General features: G+C 32.9%; 2 protein-coding genes across 2 annotated transcripts; one reads left to right on the top strand and one right to left on the bottom strand.

Annotated features, from left to right (window-relative positions):
* The first annotated feature begins 3,447 nt into the window (after positions 1 to 3,447).
* On the top strand, positions 3,448 to 13,723 carry LOC125862453 (tryptophan--tRNA ligase, chloroplastic/mitochondrial). Its single transcript, XM_049542521.1, has 15 exons — positions 3,448 to 3,587; positions 3,680 to 3,823; positions 5,201 to 5,288; positions 6,398 to 6,439; positions 6,711 to 6,800; positions 6,883 to 7,005; positions 8,066 to 8,137; positions 8,371 to 8,483; positions 8,652 to 8,673; positions 8,771 to 8,836; positions 9,746 to 9,802; positions 11,055 to 11,101; positions 11,325 to 11,406; positions 12,458 to 12,547; positions 13,336 to 13,723. The coding sequence occupies exons 1-15, from the start codon at positions 3,520 to 3,522 to the stop codon at positions 13,468 to 13,470; spliced, it is 1,239 nt and encodes a 412-aa protein (XP_049398478.1). The 5' UTR covers positions 3,448 to 3,519; the 3' UTR covers positions 13,471 to 13,723.
* Positions 13,724 to 14,220: 497 nt separating this feature from the next.
* On the bottom strand, positions 14,221 to 19,618 carry LOC125862619 (cell division control protein 2 homolog A-like). The gene is made up of 9 exons (XM_049542736.1): positions 19,450 to 19,618; positions 18,510 to 18,541; positions 18,241 to 18,425; positions 17,020 to 17,140; positions 16,604 to 16,777; positions 16,073 to 16,236; positions 15,378 to 15,465; positions 15,215 to 15,268; positions 14,221 to 14,612 (listed from the first exon to the last, which is right to left on the bottom strand). Exons 2-9 carry the CDS (start codon positions 18,516 to 18,518, stop codon positions 14,523 to 14,525), a joined length of 885 nt encoding a protein of 294 aa, XP_049398693.1. The 5' UTR covers positions 18,519 to 18,541; positions 19,450 to 19,618; the 3' UTR covers positions 14,221 to 14,522.
* Between the last annotated feature and the right edge of the window lie 2,168 nt (positions 19,619 to 21,786).

The raw sequence follows: 21,786 nt of genomic DNA, 5'->3' as shown, positions 1-21,786 counted from the left end.
TACTAGCCTATTATATATATATATATATATATATATATATATATTTTGCATTTTTAGCTATTAATCGTCATGTTTTTGTTTGTTGCNTTCGATTCAGTCCAAAATGTTACTATAGCATTTTATGCGAGTAGATACATAATGAACCTGCGAGATCCTTAAAACGCCGTTTGCAAGTAGCGGCACAAGTAGTTAAAATCAACCGCGAAGATAACGGAAGTTTAACGTTGAACTCGCTCAACATTATTGGGTGCCCGAATAGGAGGACGAGATATCTAATTAAGGATCAAGTAGTCTCATCATCATTCATATTATAATCATTTAACTTAATATTCGATTACTTGCCTATTATGTATTTGACTTAGTGGTAGTATAAAGTATCGTGCCATTGTGGTATATTTATGTAATCTTTGATTTTTAATGTTTAATATCACTTATTCATGTGTTTAGGTGATCGGTAATTGTTGTTGTTATGATTTATATATATATATTTCGCATTTTTAGCTATTAATCGTCATGTTTCTATTTGTTGCCATCTTTTTAGCTATTGTTTTGATTTATTTGAGCCGAATGTTTTTCGAAAACAATTTATCTACCATGTACACTTTATTTTCTTCGAATCCCACTTTATAAAAATTCACTAAATATGTTGTTGGTTATTTGAAATATGGAAAAAAAAGAAAAAAAATTATTCTTCACTTTTGATCTGAAGATCATGAATTTGAGTCACATTAAAAATAAAAAGGTGAAAGCCTAAGGGTATAAAAATTTACTTTTATTTTTTTAATTTCAACATATTTGTTTGAGAATGTATGAGAAGGTAGTTGAGTATTATCTAATTTATCTTATCAGTATACTTTTGTGTTAATTTTTTTATTCATTTGTTTTGATTATTGTGTTATTTATTCATATTATCGTCCTTTTTCTCTATTTTTTAATTGCCTTTTTTATTATTGTATTTCCTTTCTTTTGATATAGTTTATTTGAATCATGAATCTATTAGAATAATTTATTTTCGCAATATAAATTCTAAGGTAAAGCTTCATTTATATACACTATCTTTTTAAACTTCACTTATGAATCTACAATTGATATGTTGTTCTAATAAAGTAGGCCTGTTCAAAATCGAGTCGGAACTGAACACTCGAATCGAAAAAATTTATTAGTTTAATGTTTTAATTTTTTTTATTATCGGGTTATTGTTTCTTAACAGTTTGAAGTTTTTTCTTAACGAGCTAATCGATAATCCAATAATAAATTAATAAATTATATTTATACCACTCGATATATAAAATTCATGACTTATGATTTAGTTTTATATTTTTATTTCTGTCAATCTCAAACTTTCGGTTAATCTACAATGTGTTAGTATTGATATTGAGCACCATACAATCTATCAACTCATCTAAATGATTTATTTGGTTTGTTACCGTATTTCTAAGTGATTTTTAATTGAGTAATATAGTAATTGCAACAATAAATAAGAAAACACATAATTTTACTCATAAATCGCATTCGTTGAATGCGTTTTATTTCTTTCATTCTTAGTTTTTCCTATTTTGATATCTAAGAAGGGTTTTTCAAGTTTTCAACGACATTATGTTTTTTTAAAAGATAAAATATTTATCTTTTTTTGATATTATGAAACTAATAAATGAAATTTTTAAAAAATAGTTGACAAATTAAACTAAATGGAAGGGGTAATATAATAATTATAAGAAGACGCAAAATTTTACTTATAAATCGCATTCACTAAATGTGTTTTATGCCTTTTATTCTCAGTTTTTTCTATTTTGATATTTGAGAAGGGTTTTTCAAGTTTTCAACAGCATGACGTTTTTTAAAAGATAAAATATTTATCTTTTCTTGACATTATAAAAGTTATAAATGAAATAAATAAATATATTTTTAAAATAGTGGACAAATAAAATTAAATGGAAGGGGTAATATAGTAATTTCAACTATAAATAAGAAGACACAAAATTTTATTCATAAATCGCATTCAAGGAATGCGTTTTATGCATTCCATTCTCAACTCTTTCTATTTTGGTATCTCAGAAGAGTTTTTTAAGTTTTCAACGACAAGATGTTTTTTTAAAGATAAAATATTATTTTCTTGATATTAGAAAAGTAATATGAAATAAATAAATATATTTTAAAAATAGTAGAAAAATAAAATTAACGAAAGGGGTAATATAGTAATTTCAACAATAAATAAGATGATACAAAATTTTACTCATAAATCGCATTCGTTGAATGCGTTTTATGCCTTTCATTCTCATTATTTCTATTTTGGTATCTGAGAAGGTTTTTCAAGTTATCAACGACATGAAGTTTTTTAAAAAGAAAAAAATATTTATCTTTTCTTGATAAAAAGTAATAAATGAAATAAATAAATATATTTTAAAAACAGTGGACAAATAAAACTAAATGGAAGGGGTAATATAATAATTTCAACAATAAATAAGAAGACATATAATTTTACTCATAAATCGCATTCAATGAATATCAAGATCCTTCCGTTTAATTCTATTTTCCATTATTTTCTAAATATATTTTATTTGTCCACTATTTTAAAATATATTTATTACTTTTATAATATCAAAAATAGATAAATATTTTATCTTTTAAAACAAACGTCATGTCATTGAAAGCTTGAAAAACTCTTCTCAGATACCTAAATAGAAAGAACTAAGAATGAAAGGCATAAATCCCATTTAGTGAGTAAAATTCTGTATCTCTCTTAGTTATTATTGAAATTACTCTATTACCCTTTCCGTTTAAGTTTATTTGTCCATTATTTTTAAAATATATTTATTTATTTCATTTGTAACTTTAATAATATCAAGAAAGATTAATATTCTATCTTTAAAAAAAATGTCATGTCGTTTAAATATTGAAAAACTTTTCTCATATACCAAAATAGAAAAAGCTGAGAATTAAAGGCATAAAACACATTCAGCGAATGCGATTTATGAGTAAAATTCTATGTCTTTCTTATTTATCCTTGAAATTACTCTATTACCCCTCCTGTTTAATTTTATTTGTCCACTATTTTTAAACAGAAGGGGTAATATAGTAATTTCAACAATAAATAAGACAACACATAATTTTACTCATAAATCGCATTCATTGAATGCGTTTTACGCTTTCATTCTCAACTATTTCTATTTTGATATATGAGAAGGGTTTTTCAAGTGTTCATCGACATGACCTTTTTTTAAAAGATAAAATATTTATCTTGATATTATAAAAGTAATAAATGAAATAAATAAATATATTTAAAAATAATAAACAAATAAAATTATAAAGAAAGGATAATATAGTAATTTCAATAATAAATAAGAAAACACAAAATTTGTACTCATAAATCGCATTCAATGTATGCGTTTTATGTCTTTCATTGTAAGCTTTTTCTATACATATTAAAGTTATTTCTATAATTCTCTCTTTATTCCTAAATTTCATCTTTCCCTCTTTTATTGTTCAGTCTCAGCATCTCATCCATATAGCTTTGCACCAATGGGTCGTTCTCTTCTCTCGCATTTCAGTATGGTCACCTATTCTGCTCCTCGTTTCGCCTCTTCAACGTATTCATCTCTCTCTCTCACTCTCATTCTCTGTTGATTTTCCGTTTATCCATTGATTATCTTCAATTTTGTTTCGATTTATTTGTATTTAGCAGGTCTTGCGGGTTAAGTATCGGTGGTTACTTGAGAAGAACACGGATAATTCGTCAACAAGCCAGTGGAGATTTCCGGTGCTTTTGCAGTAGTGTAGCGGTGTCTGAACCTGTGAATTCTGAGTCTTCTTCAAGTCCTGTAAGGTAATGCAGCTCGAATTATGTAAACTGGATTTGTTTTGTACATACGAATTAGTGAATGATACTCGATTGTGATTTACTTGCCAGTTTGTGTAATGCAAACTGATAAATATCAAGAGTTAATGGGCTTTACAAATGAAGTACACTGTTTTTTCGAGTTTAATACTTGAATTATGTTTATTGAAACACACTCTAACTATCCGTTGTTCCCTTTACTACTTGAAATATCATCATTGTTCAGGTAGAAAAAGGGAAGAACTGATAGTTGTAGTATGTTTCGATAAACATTTGGTGATAGTTCAGGTATTAAACTAGAAAAACTGAGATTTATTGTACAAAAAACACAGATATGTCATTGCTTTCTTGAAGCATTTCGATTTGATAGCCTGATTGTTGAAGGACATGCTGATTCAATTAATCAATTGTGATTTACTTGCCACTTTGTGTAATGCAACTGAGAGATAAATTTTTTAATTGGACAAAAAAACTCAGATATTTCATTGCTTTCTTCAAGCATTTCAGTTTGACAGCTTGGTAATTAATGGGCTTGTTGATTAATTTGTACAAACACTTGATTCATGTGTGAATTGTCAAATTAGTTGTGTTTGATACTTTATTCTGCCTGCTTGACTTGTTTATCCAGCTTGAACTTTAATGTTTGAAAAGTTCAATTTTAAGGTTGATTTGTTACTTCTAGGTGATTTTAAGTTGATTTGTGCCTGTCATTGTTAATGAACAAGTAAATTCATAACAATTGATTTCCCCCTCAATTCAGCATTCACAGCAGTCCTGGAATGGTCTTCGGCCTTTTGAACTAGAGAGTATAATTAATCCACAACAATCAGTGATTGGTTCCAAATCTTAATGGTTATGCTGTTCCACAGTGCTAAAAGCTTGTGTTTTACAAGAGTAATAATTAAGTAATCACGCAACTTTTACAATATAGTTGTATGATTTATGTCTAATTCTTAACTTTTAGTCTTCTTGCACTTTATACCCATATTATGTGGTTCCATATATCAGTACTTCGGAAAGTAGAAGCTTTTGTTATTTTTATTTTCAATCTATTTTAAACCTAGTTTAATTTGTGGAATCGGGTATTATGTTGTTTAACTTGTGGAAATGAAAAATTCTAAGAATGAACATCTTTATCAATAAGTTGTGAAGTTGTTGGGCATGCCTCAAGATATGGAGAAATATGATGCTTGTGGTTTATGGTACCATGAGGCATCATCTGAACCTCTCTAGGGTGATTTTCAAAAAAAGGCATTTATGCTAAGTGCTACACACTCGCTGGTTATTTGAAAGTTCAGATCACCACGATAGTTTATGATTTTCGTGATTAGAATGTTGTGCTTTGTTTTTCCTTTCTTTAAACAGGAAGAGAATAGTCTCCGGTGTTCAGCCTACTGGATCGATACATCTGGGGAATTACCTTGGTGCCATAAAGAACTGGATACGATTGCAGGTTGGCTGCTTTGTATTTTCTTATACTTTCTGTGGGGAAAGAGTCTATGAAATAGAAGTTTTAACTTAGTTACAACATACTCCTAGCAATTGAGATTCTTTGTTTTTGTTGCTGTCTTCTTATATAGTTTCTGAATATCCTATTGATGTTATGTTTTGCAATCTGAAGCGAAGGTGCAAGTGCTTCCTACTAATGTACCATGTTGAATGGTGATTGAGTTTTCCACTTTTAGCTTTTACTCTAGAACTTCTTGTGTTAAAATATGTTTGTAGATTTGTCTTGGTGTGGTCAAATTCGCTTACACACGTATTGGAAATTTATATATCATGAATCTAAGGCTTCCAAATTTCTATGACTAGTTTGGTTTTCATTTCCTCACCGATACTCATTTCACAATGGAGGCCAGTATCAGCCAGGAAAACTTTGTTGAATGAACATTGTCAAATCCACACCTCTTAGTCATCATTCATCAACATCTTTTTGCTATATGTTACTGTGGATTGCCCATCAAGGTCTGATGGGCAATGTTTCAGGCTTCGAACTTACATGCTAGCATGTATATTAACTCATTATGAATCGAATATCTGCTGATCTCTTTGGTTTTCACTGCATTTTGTGTGAATGTTGTTGCCTCAGTTGGGTTTTCGAATGGAATGGTGAACTCAATTGCTAACACAGATTGATGAGGAAACAGTGGATGTTATAACACATACATGTTAATGGGTTCCTGTTTTGGTTTGGGTTCTTCTTTCTAATTATTTGAATACTCAATTAAATGGCCTTTTTTTAAAGAAATTCTGGAAATCCCTTTAATGCTAGTATTCAGTTGATTGGAACCCAAAATGGCATAATGCTAGTATTCAGTTGATAGTAAATGGCATTTTTAAAAAGAAATTCTGGAAATCCCATAATTCTAGTACTTAGTTGATTGGAAATTACAGTCTCTGTAACATATAAGACGTGTGAAGAGATTTACTATCATTTTACATATAAAAGAAAAGAGCTTTGCTCTTAACTTCTTTTCTATTTCTCACATTATTATATTTTCTTTTCAGAAATTTCAATATAGATTTGTATTACTCTTTCACGGGCGAGTTTTCTCTTTTCAGGATACATATGAGACATTCTTCTTCATTGTGGACCTTCATGCGGTATTTTTCAAATTTTCAGACTATTCCTTAATCATATGTCGTTTATTTGCAATTTTCTTGTGCCATTTTACATTTTATGGAAGATATATATGAACTTGCATTATCAAGTAATAGTGCTATGATACCCTTTGTCCTTTGGTCTTTTCTTTCACTTTATGGTTGAGGCTTATTCCATCTGGAGAAATTCCCAAAAATTAGAGTTTTCTTTTTGTTTCATTCTTAAAGAATTCCTCCTCCTTGGTGAAGGTAATATTGTTTCAGATGTTTCCAGATAACTTTGCAATATGAAGCACAACAATTGCTAAGGGCAACAAGGGATACAGCTGCTATTTATCTAGCATGTGGTGTAGATCCTTCTAAGGTCTACTATTTGTCTTCTCTAACATATATATTACATTGTAGCAATATCCCTTGCATTCTGATCACTGCAACTTTGGTTTCAGGCTTCAGTCTTTGTGCAGTCTCATGTTCGTGCTCATGTAGAGTTGATGTGGCTTTTGAGTTCGGCAACACCTATTGGTTGGCTCAATAGAATGATTCAATTTAAAGAGAAATCACGGAAGGCGGTGCGTTGTTGCTGTATGCAGCCCTGTCTCCACAGAGTGTCAATCTTTCAATATCTCAATTTCTGTCTTTTAGGATTAGGCAGCCTATACATATTTGACTCATCAAATCTTTTTGAAGGAGTTCTATTTTAAACTTATCATCTCGTAAACTGTAATTTGATGCTGCATAGGTAAAAGGTGCTATAAGTATGAACTCAACCCAAGGATGTTTTGGATAAACTAATAGTAGGTAGATTTGATATCAAGTGTGAATACACAACCTGGGGAGAACTTCTATAAGTGGCAAAAGATAATTCATTGATTTTCTCTGACTATCTTTATAAGTGCCATTGATGTCATTGGGCTCAACATAAATGTGTTCAGGTGAATATAATGCTTACTTTTATCTGCAGATTACACTTTTGCTCAACATGTGTTTGCTGCTTGCCTCTTGAACTTGTGACCTTTAATGCTGCATAAAATCTTGCTGGTTTACACTTATTTAGTTACCAGTCATCCTTTCTGTTTTATAGATTACTTCCTCTATTGTGTGCAAATAGCAGTCAAGATCAGTTTTGGTATTTCTTTACTGTTTCCTACAATCAACATTAATCAAACATCATTTTGATTTGAAGATCGTAACTTCATTGAGAGGACAAATTTTCTCTAAGTCCCATGACCCAGTATGCATACCTACTACCATATGAATGCTTGAAATATATAAGCATTCTTTTAATGGGTATATGCCTTTGGACCCCCTATCTCGAGCAGAAACATGTATGTATGCTTCGGGGTTCTTACTTATCTCATTTCAGGTGTCTAGACTTATTCGAATTGTTGAAATAGCTGGTGAATATAATTACTGCCTGAAATTGGAGCCAAAAAAATTTAATGAACCTTTTATCTTAACGACATCCAGACGGTTGGTTACTGGTTTTGTCCCCATCTGTTACAGAAACATCATAACTCTACTTGTTTTTTAAATACATTTCTTATATTAAAACCTTTAGCTCTATCTTGTACCTGACTGTTTTTTAGTGTCTGTACCGGTTGTTTTTTAATACAGTTCTTCTCTATGCAGGGGGATGAAAATGTGGGTGTTGCTCTTTTAACCTATCCTGTGCTAATGGCTGCTGATATTCTTCTGTATCAGGTGTTACCCATCTCCATATTTCACTAACCCTAGTTGATATGCCTCAGATTTATTTTTCATGAAGAAGAATCTTGATTTGTTGCATTCATTATTTTGATCATCATAATATCTTGGGGTATTCTTGGCGGAGCTTGCTGATGCTACTGCAGTCCTGGCACAAATTTTCACCAACTGTAATCTTGAAAGTGTGTAAATATGTGTGGATCTGATGTATCTGAGTATCTTTCTTGCAGTCTGATCTTGTCCCTGTCGGAGAGGATCAGAAGCAACATCTGGAGTTGACACGAGAGCTGGCTGAGCGTGTAAACTATTTATATGGAGGAAGGAAGTGGAAGAAGCTGGGAGGGTAAGTCATAAGGTAGTCATGTTTTGCTCTAAATACATATACTTGATTGGATACTTGCCTTTTGTTGTTTTGACTTTTTTGTGTCCCTTCTTTTCTTGGTTACTAGGAAGTAGCTGATTCTGTTTCAACTTGTCAAAAGAAAATCACTTTGTCATTTCTCTGTAACAGGAGAGGTGGTGCACTCTTCAAGGTGGATTCTCAACTGTTGTCTGGTTGATACCCTTCACTTCTGTACATTATTATTTGTATAGGTGAAAACACTTGTCAGTATGATTTTGTCAATGTAGGTTCCTGAACCCCTTATTCCACCCACTGGGGCTCGAATCATGTCCCTTACTGATGGCCTTTCCAAGGTTTGCAATCTCTTAAGTTCAAACAACTTTTTTTCTTTCCTTTCTTCTCCTGCACGGACTCTTTCTTAGAAGCTTAAAAGGTGTGTATGCACAAATATACATCAAGGCAATTGAATTTTAGTAACTAAACTCTGAAATGATTTAAATTTCAGTGAAGTGCGGATGAGAAAAGTCTTTTCATATATAACGAATGACAAATATACATAGAGTTTCACGCACTTCACTTTATAGTATCCTGCTAATGGTGAATTCTGATGAGAAGGTATATAGAGACAGTAAATTACCATTCTAGTACAAACGAATGTATTTGATTTGATTCTACTTGACCTGCAGCAGCAACTATAACAGCGCTTCAATGCGAAACTGGTTGGGTTTTGTCACGTGCTGTATACCCATCCTACTCCATTTGCGCTTACTCCATTTGACCTACAGCCAAGAATCTTTTTGGGATAATCCTACTACGAAAGGAGTGGTAGCATTTCCCTAGAGAGCATGTTATAATGTTATTGATAGAAATTTCTTCTTCTGTCAACTTGATAACACTTTTTCTGGAAATGTAGTCCACAATGTACAAACGGGAGAGGAAGGATTTGAATCTACATACAAGTTGCAACACCATTTTACTTCCTAACTTCACTTTTAAGATAGTTTTGTGACATTTCAAAGACTCAAATGGTTAAGGCATTCTGCAAGACAAAACCCTTACATGAGTGGACCTAGGCATAGCCAATGTGAAAGTATGGTGTGAACCTCTCTTGGAGACTGTCTAAGTAATTCCTCCCCATCTAAGAAAAGTGATCTTCATCTTGCGATAGTTACTGCCTAAAGCCTTTGTCATATTTGTCTCAGTTTCATTGATAAATTTGTGCATCTTTCCTATATATTTTTCTAATGAAGTGTGTTCCACAGATGTCAAAGTCAGCACCATCTGATCAGTCGAGAATCAATTTGCTAGATTCAAAAGATGTAAGTAAATTTTTTTGGGTCAAGTGCTTATTATTTTCAGCATTCTTTATGTATTTCCCTTTCAAATGTGGGTTGATGCATTTGAACATGATAATAAAAACTTGAATAGACTAATCATATTCTGGATGTGTCATTGTAAGAAGGAAAGAGAAAAAGACAACTTTGCAGCTTCTCGTCTTTGGAAATCTGCAATTCCATCTTGAAGTTCATCATAAATACTTTTCAATTCTCTTTTTCTCTCTTTGTTTAGATTTGGTTTATTCCACATTCCATTTATTGGTTTCGGATTAACATATCTGAAAATTACGATTAGTAAAAGAATGTCTAGAGCATTAGTGGATTTCAGGGTCTAGTGTCAACAAAGCTAACTCAATCTGAAAGCTAGCAGTTGGAGTTAAGTCCAAGGTTCATTTTCCTAAACAAGGTATTAAGGCTAGAATCATAATTATTCTTGGTTTAAACAATGTCATGCCTAGGTGTTATGTTGCATGTGCTCCAAATATTCAGCCTCTGGCATGTGGACACGTTAGAGGTTCACATTGTTTAGGCCTTTACTCAACTTAAAAAAGCTAGCTGTTGCAGTTGAGTTAAGTGCAAGGTTCATTTTTCTAAACATGTTATTAAATTCAGATTCATATCCATTCTCAGTTTAAGCAGTGTCTTGCCGGGGTGTTATGTTGCCTGTGCTCCAAATGTCCAGCCTTTGGCATGCGGAGGCATTACAGGTCCACATTGGTTGGAAACATGGGTTGTAGTGGCTTTATTATTAGCTAAGCAATTGGACTAAGAGTTGACATGCACACTTGACCATATTTTAGGATTATTTATCTTTGGTTGAATGTCCAACTTTGTCCTAAATTAATATATATTTTCTAAAAAGGAAAGTCTAACCATATTTTATTAATGGTAATAGATTAAACAACAATTCTTTCATCCCAACAAAGCGTATCTTCAATTTTGACCTTAAGAAACCAAAAATAAATAAATAATAATCTCTTTTTTTGAGAAAAAAGTCTCACGTCCTTTCTTTTATATTAAACAATAACAGTTTTAAATTCAAATTCAATACTTGTATCATTTCCATTGAGTAGACGTTCTAGGTATGAAATGTGAAGTTGTAGGCATTTTTTTAATGTATCTTTAGTGGCGATGACCTTTTGATACCCAAATAAAGCTTGGTTGGGGTAATTGTTGTATGTTGAACATTAGACATATTTCATGCGTAATGTGGGATTTTTTGTTCTTTTCTTAGGTAATAGCAAATAAAATAAAACGGTGCAAGACTGATGCGTTTCCCGGGTAAGCAACCAATCACTTCTGGTGTTGAGGCTTGCAGAATATTATTTTGTCTTTTCCATTGAGACTTTAATGTCTTACTTATAATTTCTAAAAGAAAAAGCTTCTCTAAAGGCTAGACCGTGACAAGGCACGTGAAATACATCCAGCATTAAAAAAATTCTCAATGACGACTTTCTTGTGTCAAGTTATAATTTCTTCTGTTGTTTTATTTACCAATACACAGCTTGGAGTTTGACAATGCGGAAAGACCTGAATGTAACAATCTTCTTTCCATTTATCAGCTAGTTTCAGGCAAGACCAAGCAGGTGAATCACCTAATATTCAATGCTAATAATTTGTGTACATTACCCTTCTGTGTTTTTTTTCTTTCACCAATACTATGTATGCCTCTTCGTTAATGGGTGACAGGTTAACTTTAGCATGTAACTGTAACTTAAGTTTGCACAGTTTATTCTGTGGTTCTTTCTTACAGTTCCTTGTGCTGTTAATTACGACCTAAGGTATTGGGAAATCAAGCCACTGCCTTGGTCCCATTTTATGTGATGCATACAATTGAGAGAGTCAATATTTTTTTTTGATCAAGGTAACATGTTTTTTATATATAAGTAATCATCAGCATAAAAATGCTGGAATCCAAAAAGATGTTTAGAACATCCTCATTCTTCTTACAAGGATCAGATTTGCACCAAAATCCAAAAAGAAGAACACCGTTGGGTTTAATCTTCTGTAAATAGCTTGTGTCTTCGAAGCATGTAGAGTTCCTCTCCTTCCAAATTGTCCAGCAGATGCTTTTCTCTGACAAATTTTCTTGAACGTCTATTTATGGCTGTCAAAATCCATCAGAGAGGCAGAAACGAATAGCATGAAATCTTGAGAATTTCAATTCTGCAATGTTCTAACAATTCTGAAATCTTGAGAAATCCATCAGAGGCAGAGACAAATACCTGAACCAATGCAGACATTCTTACAATGTTCTCCACTGTTTAAATTATCAATAGCTTGAGGGAAAAGTTAACCTGTGTATTTCCAAATTCCTTCATTTCTTCTCATTCTACATGATACTAAGTCTTTGACCCTTCTCTGAATAATCAAACTGGGTATTCTAAAAAAAATTCTTCCTCCTCCCTCATTCTACATAAACAACTTCAGTTATTCTTCTTTCACTGTGATCAATTTAATTTGCAAGTCAAATAGAAAATTCACATTAAAGGTCTGGCAAAATGTATCATGATATAGGTAAATTTCTTTCTTTTTTCTTTTGGGTGGTTGAGTTTGAGGGTGCAAAATTTGTTCCTTTTTCATTGCATTGTCCAAGCTATAATGGAGAAGTTAAATCTCAATGACTTGATGTCGCAGGAGGTTGCAGAAGAATGCAGAGATATGAATTGGGGAACATTCAAAATCGTGCTTACAGATGCTTTAGTTGATCATCTACACCCTATCCAGGTTTCTTCTTTCGCATGTGATGCTTCCTGATAGCTTTGTGTTAGTTGGATGGTTGTGCTTATGTAGTTGATGTGTCCACGATATATTTGTTTGAGATTTAGTTGGAAATTTTGCATAAAGTGCATCCACATGCTTATATTGGAGAATCACAAGTGTGTGACCTAGTAGCCTACTTCTTAGTGTAGTCAATGTCATAGAGCTAGAAACTTGGTAAGAAATATAGTTTGAGACTTGAGAGTGACAATAAAGTGCATTTAGTGCTATTATCTCTTTATATACCTCCTTTTTCGATCTTTTTCCACCATAAGGGTGACATAAACTGTCCTTGAGGTTTTAATTTGAGACACTTACTCCATCCTGGTTTCAAATATTATAGTTACATTTCTTATAATAGCTTTGTGGGAATACACATGGTTCATGGTTGCATCTTTATATATGAATTTGGTGCTACCCTTTTGGTAACAACAAGCTTTCTTGCTAGTATTTTGCATCTAGGTATCAACTTGTCACATCAACTCTTTTGTGTTCTAACTCTTCATTTTCCTCTGTAACGTCTTTTTTTGTTTCAACTTCACTTTTGACTATGTGGTTATAGTTTCTTCTACAGCCTTTTCCTTTTTCCTGTAAAATTGTTTCTGTTCGGTTTACTAACAGGATACATTTCTGTTTCGCATCAGGCAATTGCAAGTATAAAGATAATTCATCTTGATTGCAAGCCTAGTGTCTGTCCTATGTTTTATTCCTTCAAAGATAGTTTTGAACAAGTTCTTTTTGTTTGAACTTTGCAGGTACGCTATGAGGAAATCATATCCGACTCAAGTTACTTGGACGGAGTTTTAGCAGAGGGAGCCAGAAAAGCTGCAGACATAGCAGATGTTACTGTAAATAATGTCTACCAGGCAATGGGATTCTTGAAGAGATGAGCATATGACCGCTGCTGCACGAAAACCAAAGATGCAGAGGTCAATGTGATAATTTAAAGCATACACGCATCGGTATGTGTTCCAGACTCCACTTGCAGAATTACATTAGAAATGTTGTTGTTTTATGCATCAATATGCGTTGCAATTTCAATGGAGGACGTATCACCGATTTTGCCATTTGTGTTTAGTCAAGTTGTATTACTAATTTTTGTAATCCTTTTCTACTCATCGTATTAATTCGAGTCTTAATTAATTAATTTTTATGCTGCAAGTTGCTTTTAGCCTTATACACATTGTATTGGCTAAACCTATATGGAGAAGAATTTTTTCCAAAACTTGATATTTTAGTTTATATAAATCCATCAATAACTGCTTGCAGAAGTAATGCAACAAGTAAAGTTTTTGCAAAATATGCTGCTTTCCTTTGTTTTTTGAACTATGCACATGATCCAGTAAGCTCTTAATATTTTGGCTAAGACTATTTCATCTACATCACAACCTGCGAATTAAAATGGAAGTTAGAAAGTTGGGTTATTTAACATGTAGTTAATTTCATCTAATTAACAGTTAATCAATCCTAGTATTGCTCCTTGTGAGATCGATTATATTTGATAACAATCGTCTTTACTTCATCTGTACAATGCTAAACATATCAGGTTGTGACCTCAAGAATGACACTTTTGGATAATAAAAAGCTCCAGTAATGCGCTCAAATTAAGCCCAGATAGCAAACTATGCACAACAACACTCAATGGAACCCCAAAATAAAATTAATGCAAGAAAGCAGTATGGATTGCTGTCTTCCAGTATTGTCTGAACCACAAAATACAAAGCCAAAGGAAATTGCAGTGAAACTATCTTCAAACATTTAGCGTGAATTGTGAACAGATTGGAGGAAATATAATTAAAAGTAGAGTACAGACAAAGCCTAAAGATTGCACAACTTCCTAAGAAGAAAACCTTGTAGATAACACACTCAAATTTACATTAGAACTCAAGATGCAGGTGCAAAGAAATCCAAATTTCTTTTACATTAGAACAGGTGCCACGAATCATGGAACGAACCCAATATCCTTGAAGTACTCATGCTCAAGGGCACTTCGGGCAGTGATTCTCTTGCTGGGGTCTAGGCAAAGCATTTTCTGAAACATCAATAAGCCAGGGCACGAGTAATGGGGGCACATATATCAGTATGAGAGATTGAAGGCTAAAATATTCAATCATCTAATCTATCAAACGCTATTCATTGTCCATATGAAGACCTACTTATAGTTCAAATGAAGAGAAGTACCAAAGTGATTCATCGAATTTACAACATGAAAGTTTGCTAATTCCATAGAAACAAACTGCACCATAATGACCCACCTCCCAGTAAATGTCCTCTAAATAAAAAGGAGAATTGAGAAGGAAACAAAAAGAGACGCACAATGGAAGGAAAACAGAAGAGCATAGACTGAAACAAGTATATGGATGCAGATTCCGAAACGATTAAAAAGAAAGAAATGTAACACAAACACGGAAACTGGAACACCTTTTTCCTTGAAGAAAATTAATTGTCAGTCTTTTGCTGCTGTTACAATATCACGGGAAGAGATTCACAAAACAGTTAGTTGTAGATGTTTTTATGTCTTTCACTAGAATATCTTTCTCACTAGAAATCAATCATAAAGCAGGATCTACATTCAAACATGTTTTACATGCTCATAAGATGCATATACCATTTTTAACTAGAATGTGAACTTACACCAATGAGATCAAGGCCTGCTGCACCAAGATTAGGGACTACAGTTGCCAAGTCCTGCGAGTTTAAATGGCTCCAATTATATAATTCATAGGACGTTATCCTCATAGTATAGCAGGAGTCAAATTGCTAAGGCCAAAAAAAACATAAGAAGAACGTAAATTACCTTAGATGGCCATTTTGGAAAAGCAGATTTAAAATCAGGCAGAGAAGTCACTCCAGGCCATGTATCCTCAGTTGGAGTACCCACAACTCTTCATATAAGGAAAAAGTAGAGAATCATGACATCATTGGAAATGTTGAATAAACACGATGCAGAAGGAAACGAAAAACTGACATTCCTTGATTCAAGAAACCTCACTCTAGCATTCTCTTTATAGAGTTTGATGAAATTAATAGTTATAAACATGTTAACAGTGATATTTTGGTCATAAACATCATAAAGCCAATATATGAACCTTGTTAAACTCCATAGAGGGGAAGGTAAATAGAATAAATTACTAATATGCATATCACCACAAGGAAATGAACATCACAGGCCATCCAAAATGATGGTTATGGAATTCCGAACCATGAGGCTTATCCATGCCCTTATATTCTGTTCACTCAGCCCCCTATATTCTGCCTGCTTTTTGAGTTCTAATTATTTTAGTCTGTGATGCATAAAGGAGGTCAGTAGAATGTTCCATGCCTATTCCTTTCTAAGAAGGGCTAGTTACAAGGATGAAAATGGGATCTGCAGTCTGTAGATAAGGAGGACCATCATCAAAGTATATTCCTTCCATAAAGAACATTGTCTTCATGAAAGAATTAGTGATGTACTTTGTTTTATCAAATAAGAATGATTATGTATATTAAAACCTGAAAATCTTGAAAAGTTCGTCAATCTCGGAGTCACCCGGAAACAAAGGCTGCTGGTTCACCATCTCAGCAAATATGCAGCCAACTGACCAAACATCAACAGGAGTAGAGTAGTGGCGTGATCCTAGCAATATTTCTGGTGCCCTGTACCATAAGGTCACCACCTGAAACAAAAAGTCAACTATTGAAGACCCAAGGAAATAAAAGCTAGATAAATACCCCTGCTCCTCCAATTGCTTGGTTAATACAGAAGATAAAAGAGTATCTTAAATGATAGGGCCAAACCCCTGAATCCTGATCAAACTCTTTATCTTTATCAGAAAACTTAAAGCAATAAATGGTAAAGAAAAACTTTGAAGAGAAAAAAAGTTTGTTCACATAGAGAAGATGTATCAGATCCTGAAGAAGAGCTTCAGATGTAAGAGAAGTTTATGCTTTGCTATAATAACTAGCTTCTCATCAGTCCTAGTTGGTAAAAATTTAAGAGAAGGCACAATGAAAGTTTCAGAGAGCTAAACACAATGTTCATACCTCATGAGTGAAAGTTCTGACAGGAATGCCGAATGCTCTAGCCAATCCAAAGTCTGCAAGCTTTAGAACATTTGTACGTCTATCTATCAGCAAGTTCTGAGGCTTCAGATCTCGGTGAAGAACTCTATGAGAATGACAATAAGCAATTCCACGGAGAATTTGATACAAAAACATCTGCAAAATTGGAGAGATTGCTTAATTGATGACCATGAACAAGAAGCCTGTGAACTTGGGAATAATCATGAGATAGAGATACTTTCTCAATCCACATAACCAGATAACCTTGAATTTACATATTTGTGGTCAGAGTGCCTCTCTCTTCCTCCTCCACAAAGACATAATAGAGTTACAAATTCATCAAGCAGATGACACATAATGAAACCAGACCTCCAAAGGATCATCCAGTTCTTACTCACTTTTACAAGACGCGGATCCTTAGAGAACTCTGGACATGAGTCCATATGCTTCTTCAAATCCAAGTCTAGATATTCAAACACTAGATATAATCGCTTCTCACTGTGAACCACATCTTGCAACCTGTAACCAGATAGGAAGAAAACTATCTTACAAAATGCAAAAATACCTTTCCGATATTATAAAAGAGAATTTCTATATTGGTATCCAACATACAGACCGTGTTTGGATCTGCTCTCTAGTCTCCAATTCCTTTTGATTCAATTAACGTCCCCCAATCCCACCACAAACCCGCCCCCACCCCCCCNAAAAAAAAAAACACTCCTAAACTCACTAATCCCATAATGGCACAAATTCTATTTAGCTATCATCACGAAATGAACCTTTTCACCCAGTTTCTTCACCTTCCAAACATAATTAGATAGAGGACCAAATGAATAGTGATTTCAAATGTAAGATAAGCTAGCTCATACAAACAATGAATGGGAAGTCAGAAGATGTCTCGTCTCCTAGCCACTATCGCTTAAATATTTCTAAACTGTAAGGAATGATTAAGAAGCTCCAAAAATACAAATGGTTTCAACCCATTCTACCATCAGCAGAAGTTACAAATTATTGCACAACCCTAAATGCATTTCTATAGAAACAAGCTTGTATGCATAATCTATAATACCTTCAATCCAAAATGTTTAGATGCTGAACTTTATTTTCTGAATCTAACTAACTATGAATATGACTACAAGTTGTAGCAAACTTAGGTCTATATCCATTACACAGAAACAGCCCTTACGCGACCCAATTACATTTGAAGCGCTAGACATAGAGGGTGAAGTTTTCCCTAGTAAGAACCAGTACAAAACATGGAGCCTTCCCCAGTCCCCAGAGCAGAAGAAAAACATCTCCCAACTATGCACTCCATATAGAAGAATTTAAGAAGATAAATAGTTACAAAAATTCTTACACGGCAAAACAAGGGGTAAAAGGAAAACAGCCTATGCCAGAAAACAAATCAATATTTTACTACTCAAGAAACTGTAATAGTGGAGGCCCTGCTTAAACTGATATGAAGGGGAACTAGACGTGCATAAACTGCATAATCAACATTACATTTATTGAATAACCACAAGAAATAGAGAATACAGCCTCAACCACTCTCATCGCAATCACATCCATACAGTAATTTTTTTTTTGATAGTAATAAAGACCATATTGCTACAGTATACCTCACAATGTTTCCATGCTGCATCTCTTTCAAGAGGGAGATTTCTCTAATAGCCGTGCTTGGCACACCCTCATCTTCCTGCTCCAGCCGAATTTTCTTCAGTGCAATAGTTTCATTAGTTACACGATCACGAGCTTTGTACACTACGCCATACGTTCCTTCACCAATCTTTTCAACTTTTTCATACTGCAATTACCCACAATATCACTTTCCAATATAAGCATCAGGTGAACAGAAAGCAACTAATGATACAGATGAGAACTCCTTTACCTGGTCCATCTTAGGTCAAACTGGATGGACTCCTGAAAGGCAAAGCAAGAGGAACAAAACAGAAATTCAGATGAAAAGTAGTAGTAAGAAAGAAAATTTGACACAGATACCTTTTTAGTCATTTTGATTAAGATCAAGTGCATTATCTGTTTTTCAATCAATTCTTTTTTACTTGGATCAACATTCAGTTCAAAGCTCCACTACTAATTAGAACCAGCGTAAAGGGGCAAGAGCCCAGAAATCCTACTCACCCGAGTTTCAAACATGTGTAATAACTGGTAATTTGCCAAGCTGTACTAGAAAAATATACCAAATGATCATGTACACTACACTAACAAGTAACAACTAACATTTTGAGTACATTTCAAATTCAATGCAGAACCAAGCAAGGTTTCCATATGGCATATATACAGAGAAAACCATAATACTCCCGGATAATACTTGCAATTATAAAACTAAGAGGGAAAAATTAACTTCCACCCACTTCATATCTCATACTTCTCGTTGCTAGTACGCCATTTCAATTGAAACAACATCAATTTACTACAACACCATCTTAATACACATTAGAGATCAAAATGAAGATCTCCAATTTACGCAACAGATAATCAGTTCGAATTTCCCCAACCTAACCCCCAAAAATCAGCAGCAAAGTGATCTAACGCAAGCAACAAACTTAGAGGGACTCAAAATTAATCGGAAATTAACACACAAAATGCCACTCATCCACAATAGTCAGAAGCAAAAACAAAAACAGTTAAGAGCTATAAAATCAGCAGCAAAGTAATCAAACGCAAGCAACAAACTCAAAATTCATTGGAAATTAACACACGAAATGTCACTCATCCACAATAATCTGAAGCAAAAGAACAACAACTAGAGCTATGAATCTATCGAAGATTTCGGGAAATGTGATTAGGGGTAACAAACTGTAACTCACTTGAGTATGACAAGAGAAGGATATCGCCGTCGTGAACCGGAGGATCGGAGATGAAAAGCTGCCGGCGGTACTGGCGGAGACGGAGTAACTGCTGTTTGTAGTTGTACCACAGGGAACACTTGTTGGACTTGCAAGTCCACCTTTAATATATGGGGCAGAAAAAGGCAATTTACCTCATCTTATTAATTTTGGTTTGATTTTTTATTTTTATTTTTTCACTTCAATTTTCTTTATACTTTTTAATGTTTTTTTCCTTTAAGTTTATTTTTATATATATTTTTTTAATATAATTTTGCACTAATAAAAGTTTAGTTTGAGAAAACTAAACATTATTTCTATCAACCTTAATTTATCGTCATCGACTTAGTCCATACAATTAGAGTGATTTAGTATAACTACGAACAATAAGTTAGCATGACTAAAAAACTTTGCCTTGTCTTTCTTACCTTAACACAGGGGCGGACCAACATGGTGTTCTTCGAGTGCTCGAGCACCCATTAACCTAATATCGAATTAATATATATATATATAGAAATTAAGAAGTATTGATATATATTAAACGTAGAGCACCCAATGAATAGATAGTTTATTGGTTCAATGGTTCATAGTGAGTGCTTAAGATTGTTCTGTGCTACTGGTCCCGAGTTTGAATCTGACCCTCAGCATGTACTCTTTTTAATTTTTGAAACCCACTATTCTTTTTTTATTTATAGAAGCCCTTTCACTACTTTTCCTAAAAAAGAAGATATACAAATAAATGTTTTCCTTTCTTAATTATTTAAGATAATAAATACTACTCCCTTCATTCCTAAATAATTGTCATATTTCACTTTGCAAGAGTTAATTCATAATTTTCAAAGCTAAATTAGATTAAAATAATTCAATATTTCAAAAATTAAAATTTTATTTCAAAAACTATACTAGAAGTTCTATAAGTTGTAATTTTTCTTATATCAATATAATAAAAAATAAATCTTATAATATTGTTCAGAATTGATATTGTTTGACTCTAGAAAAGGGAGACTATGGCAAGTGAAAATGAACAAAGTGAGTAGTTGTTCTTATTGATTTCAAATATGATCACCTTTTTATGACACATGTTAAATTTGTGCACTTATATATATTTTTATGTAAGGGCATGTCTGGGTAGATCCAGTGGGTTCATTTGAATCATCTTCGGCGAAAAATACACTATTTATATATACTTAAAATTATATTTTATGTATATATAGTAGATGTTGAATACTCTTTGACTTCTTGTGTATTTATTTATGTAACTTTTATATTTTGAACTCACTTAGTGAACAAATTGACTCCATCACTATTAAGGTGAGAACACCCACAACCTTAAAATCCTGGATCTGCCACTGCCTTAACAAATGTAATGTCCATGATCCTTTTAAATGCAATAAAAAGAGAAAAAACATTTCTTATTAGAGTTTTTTCGTTTTTAATGGTTCAAAAGATCATATTTAAAATTACTTAAAAGAATTCTTAAATATCAAAAGAATAAATTATTTATTGATCTTTCCACAAACTTTTTCTAGTTTGTGATGTCGTTCAAATCGTCAGAATGTTACTAGATATAGCCTTCTCCCCAGCAATATAATATGTCAAACATCTANTTTTAATGGTTCAAAAGAACATATTTAAAATTACTTAAAAGAATTCTTAAATATCAGAAGAATAAATTATTTATTGATCTTTCCACAAACTTTTTCTAGTTTGTGATGTCGTTCAAATCGTCAGAATGTTACTAGATATAGCCTTCTCCCCAGCAATATAATATGTCAAACATCTATAACACTTTTATAATTCAAGATCGAGATAGTGTTGAAATGTATTGCAAAACGATATTGATATGTTTTGCTTCCTTAGTCAATCAAATCATTATGGATACATAAATTGCTTAAACAAAGGTTATGAATCCATCTTCGTTAGAAGTAATTCTTTTCATTACTTCTAATTAAAGGTCTAGAGACTTTGTAGTCCCATTACACCTCGTAAAAAAAAGCTCCTTTCTTCAAAAATATCTAACTTAAAGTTGGTTATCAAATATATGTTAGATTCACCTAACTCTTTCTTGCCTTCCCATGAATTCAGCACCAAATGAACCATGCGCATGAGTTCACAAGTTACATCTTGCTCAAAAGCAAACACTTTTACATTGTAGAATAACCAAGTGTTTGAGACAACCAAAAATAAAAGTAGGAAATCAAACTCTAAGTAAAGGACTTTATATACAAAATGGTATAAATATAATTATTTAATTTACTATCGAGTTATCGGTTAACCCATTTAGAAAAAACCTCAAACCATTAAGAACTGATAATCCGA

The sequence above is a fragment of the Solanum stenotomum genome, chromosome 4, assembly GCF_019186545.1.
Source record: "Solanum stenotomum isolate F172 chromosome 4, ASM1918654v1, whole genome shotgun sequence".
Lineage (NCBI taxonomy): Eukaryota > Viridiplantae > Streptophyta > Magnoliopsida > Solanales > Solanaceae > Solanum > Solanum stenotomum.
Note: the sequence above shows the minus strand (reverse complement) of the source record. Positions and strands in the feature narration are given on the sequence as shown.

Excerpts from the sequence above, each read along its gene's own strand:
- LOC125862453 (XM_049542521.1), top strand. The coding sequence starts at position 3,520 with ATGGGTCGTTCTCTTCTCTCGCATTTCAGTATGGTCACCTATTCTGCT. Across the intron at positions 3,824-5,200 it reads TCTTCTTCAAGTCCTGTAAG|GAAGAGAATAGTCTCCGGTG; the intron begins GTAATGCAGCTC and ends TTCTTTAAACAG. Across the intron at positions 8,837-9,745 it reads TTACTGATGGCCTTTCCAAG|ATGTCAAAGTCAGCACCATC; the intron begins GTTTGCAATCTC and ends TGTGTTCCACAG.
- LOC125862619 (XM_049542736.1), bottom strand. Across the intron at positions 15,466-16,072 it reads GAACTTTTCAAGATTTTCAG|AGTTGTGGGTACTCCAACTG; the intron begins GTTTTAATATAC and ends CCTTATATGAAG. Across the intron at positions 15,269-15,377 it reads TTCCAAAATGGCCATCTAAG|GACTTGGCAACTGTAGTCCC; the intron begins GTAATTTACGTT and ends TTAAACTCGCAG.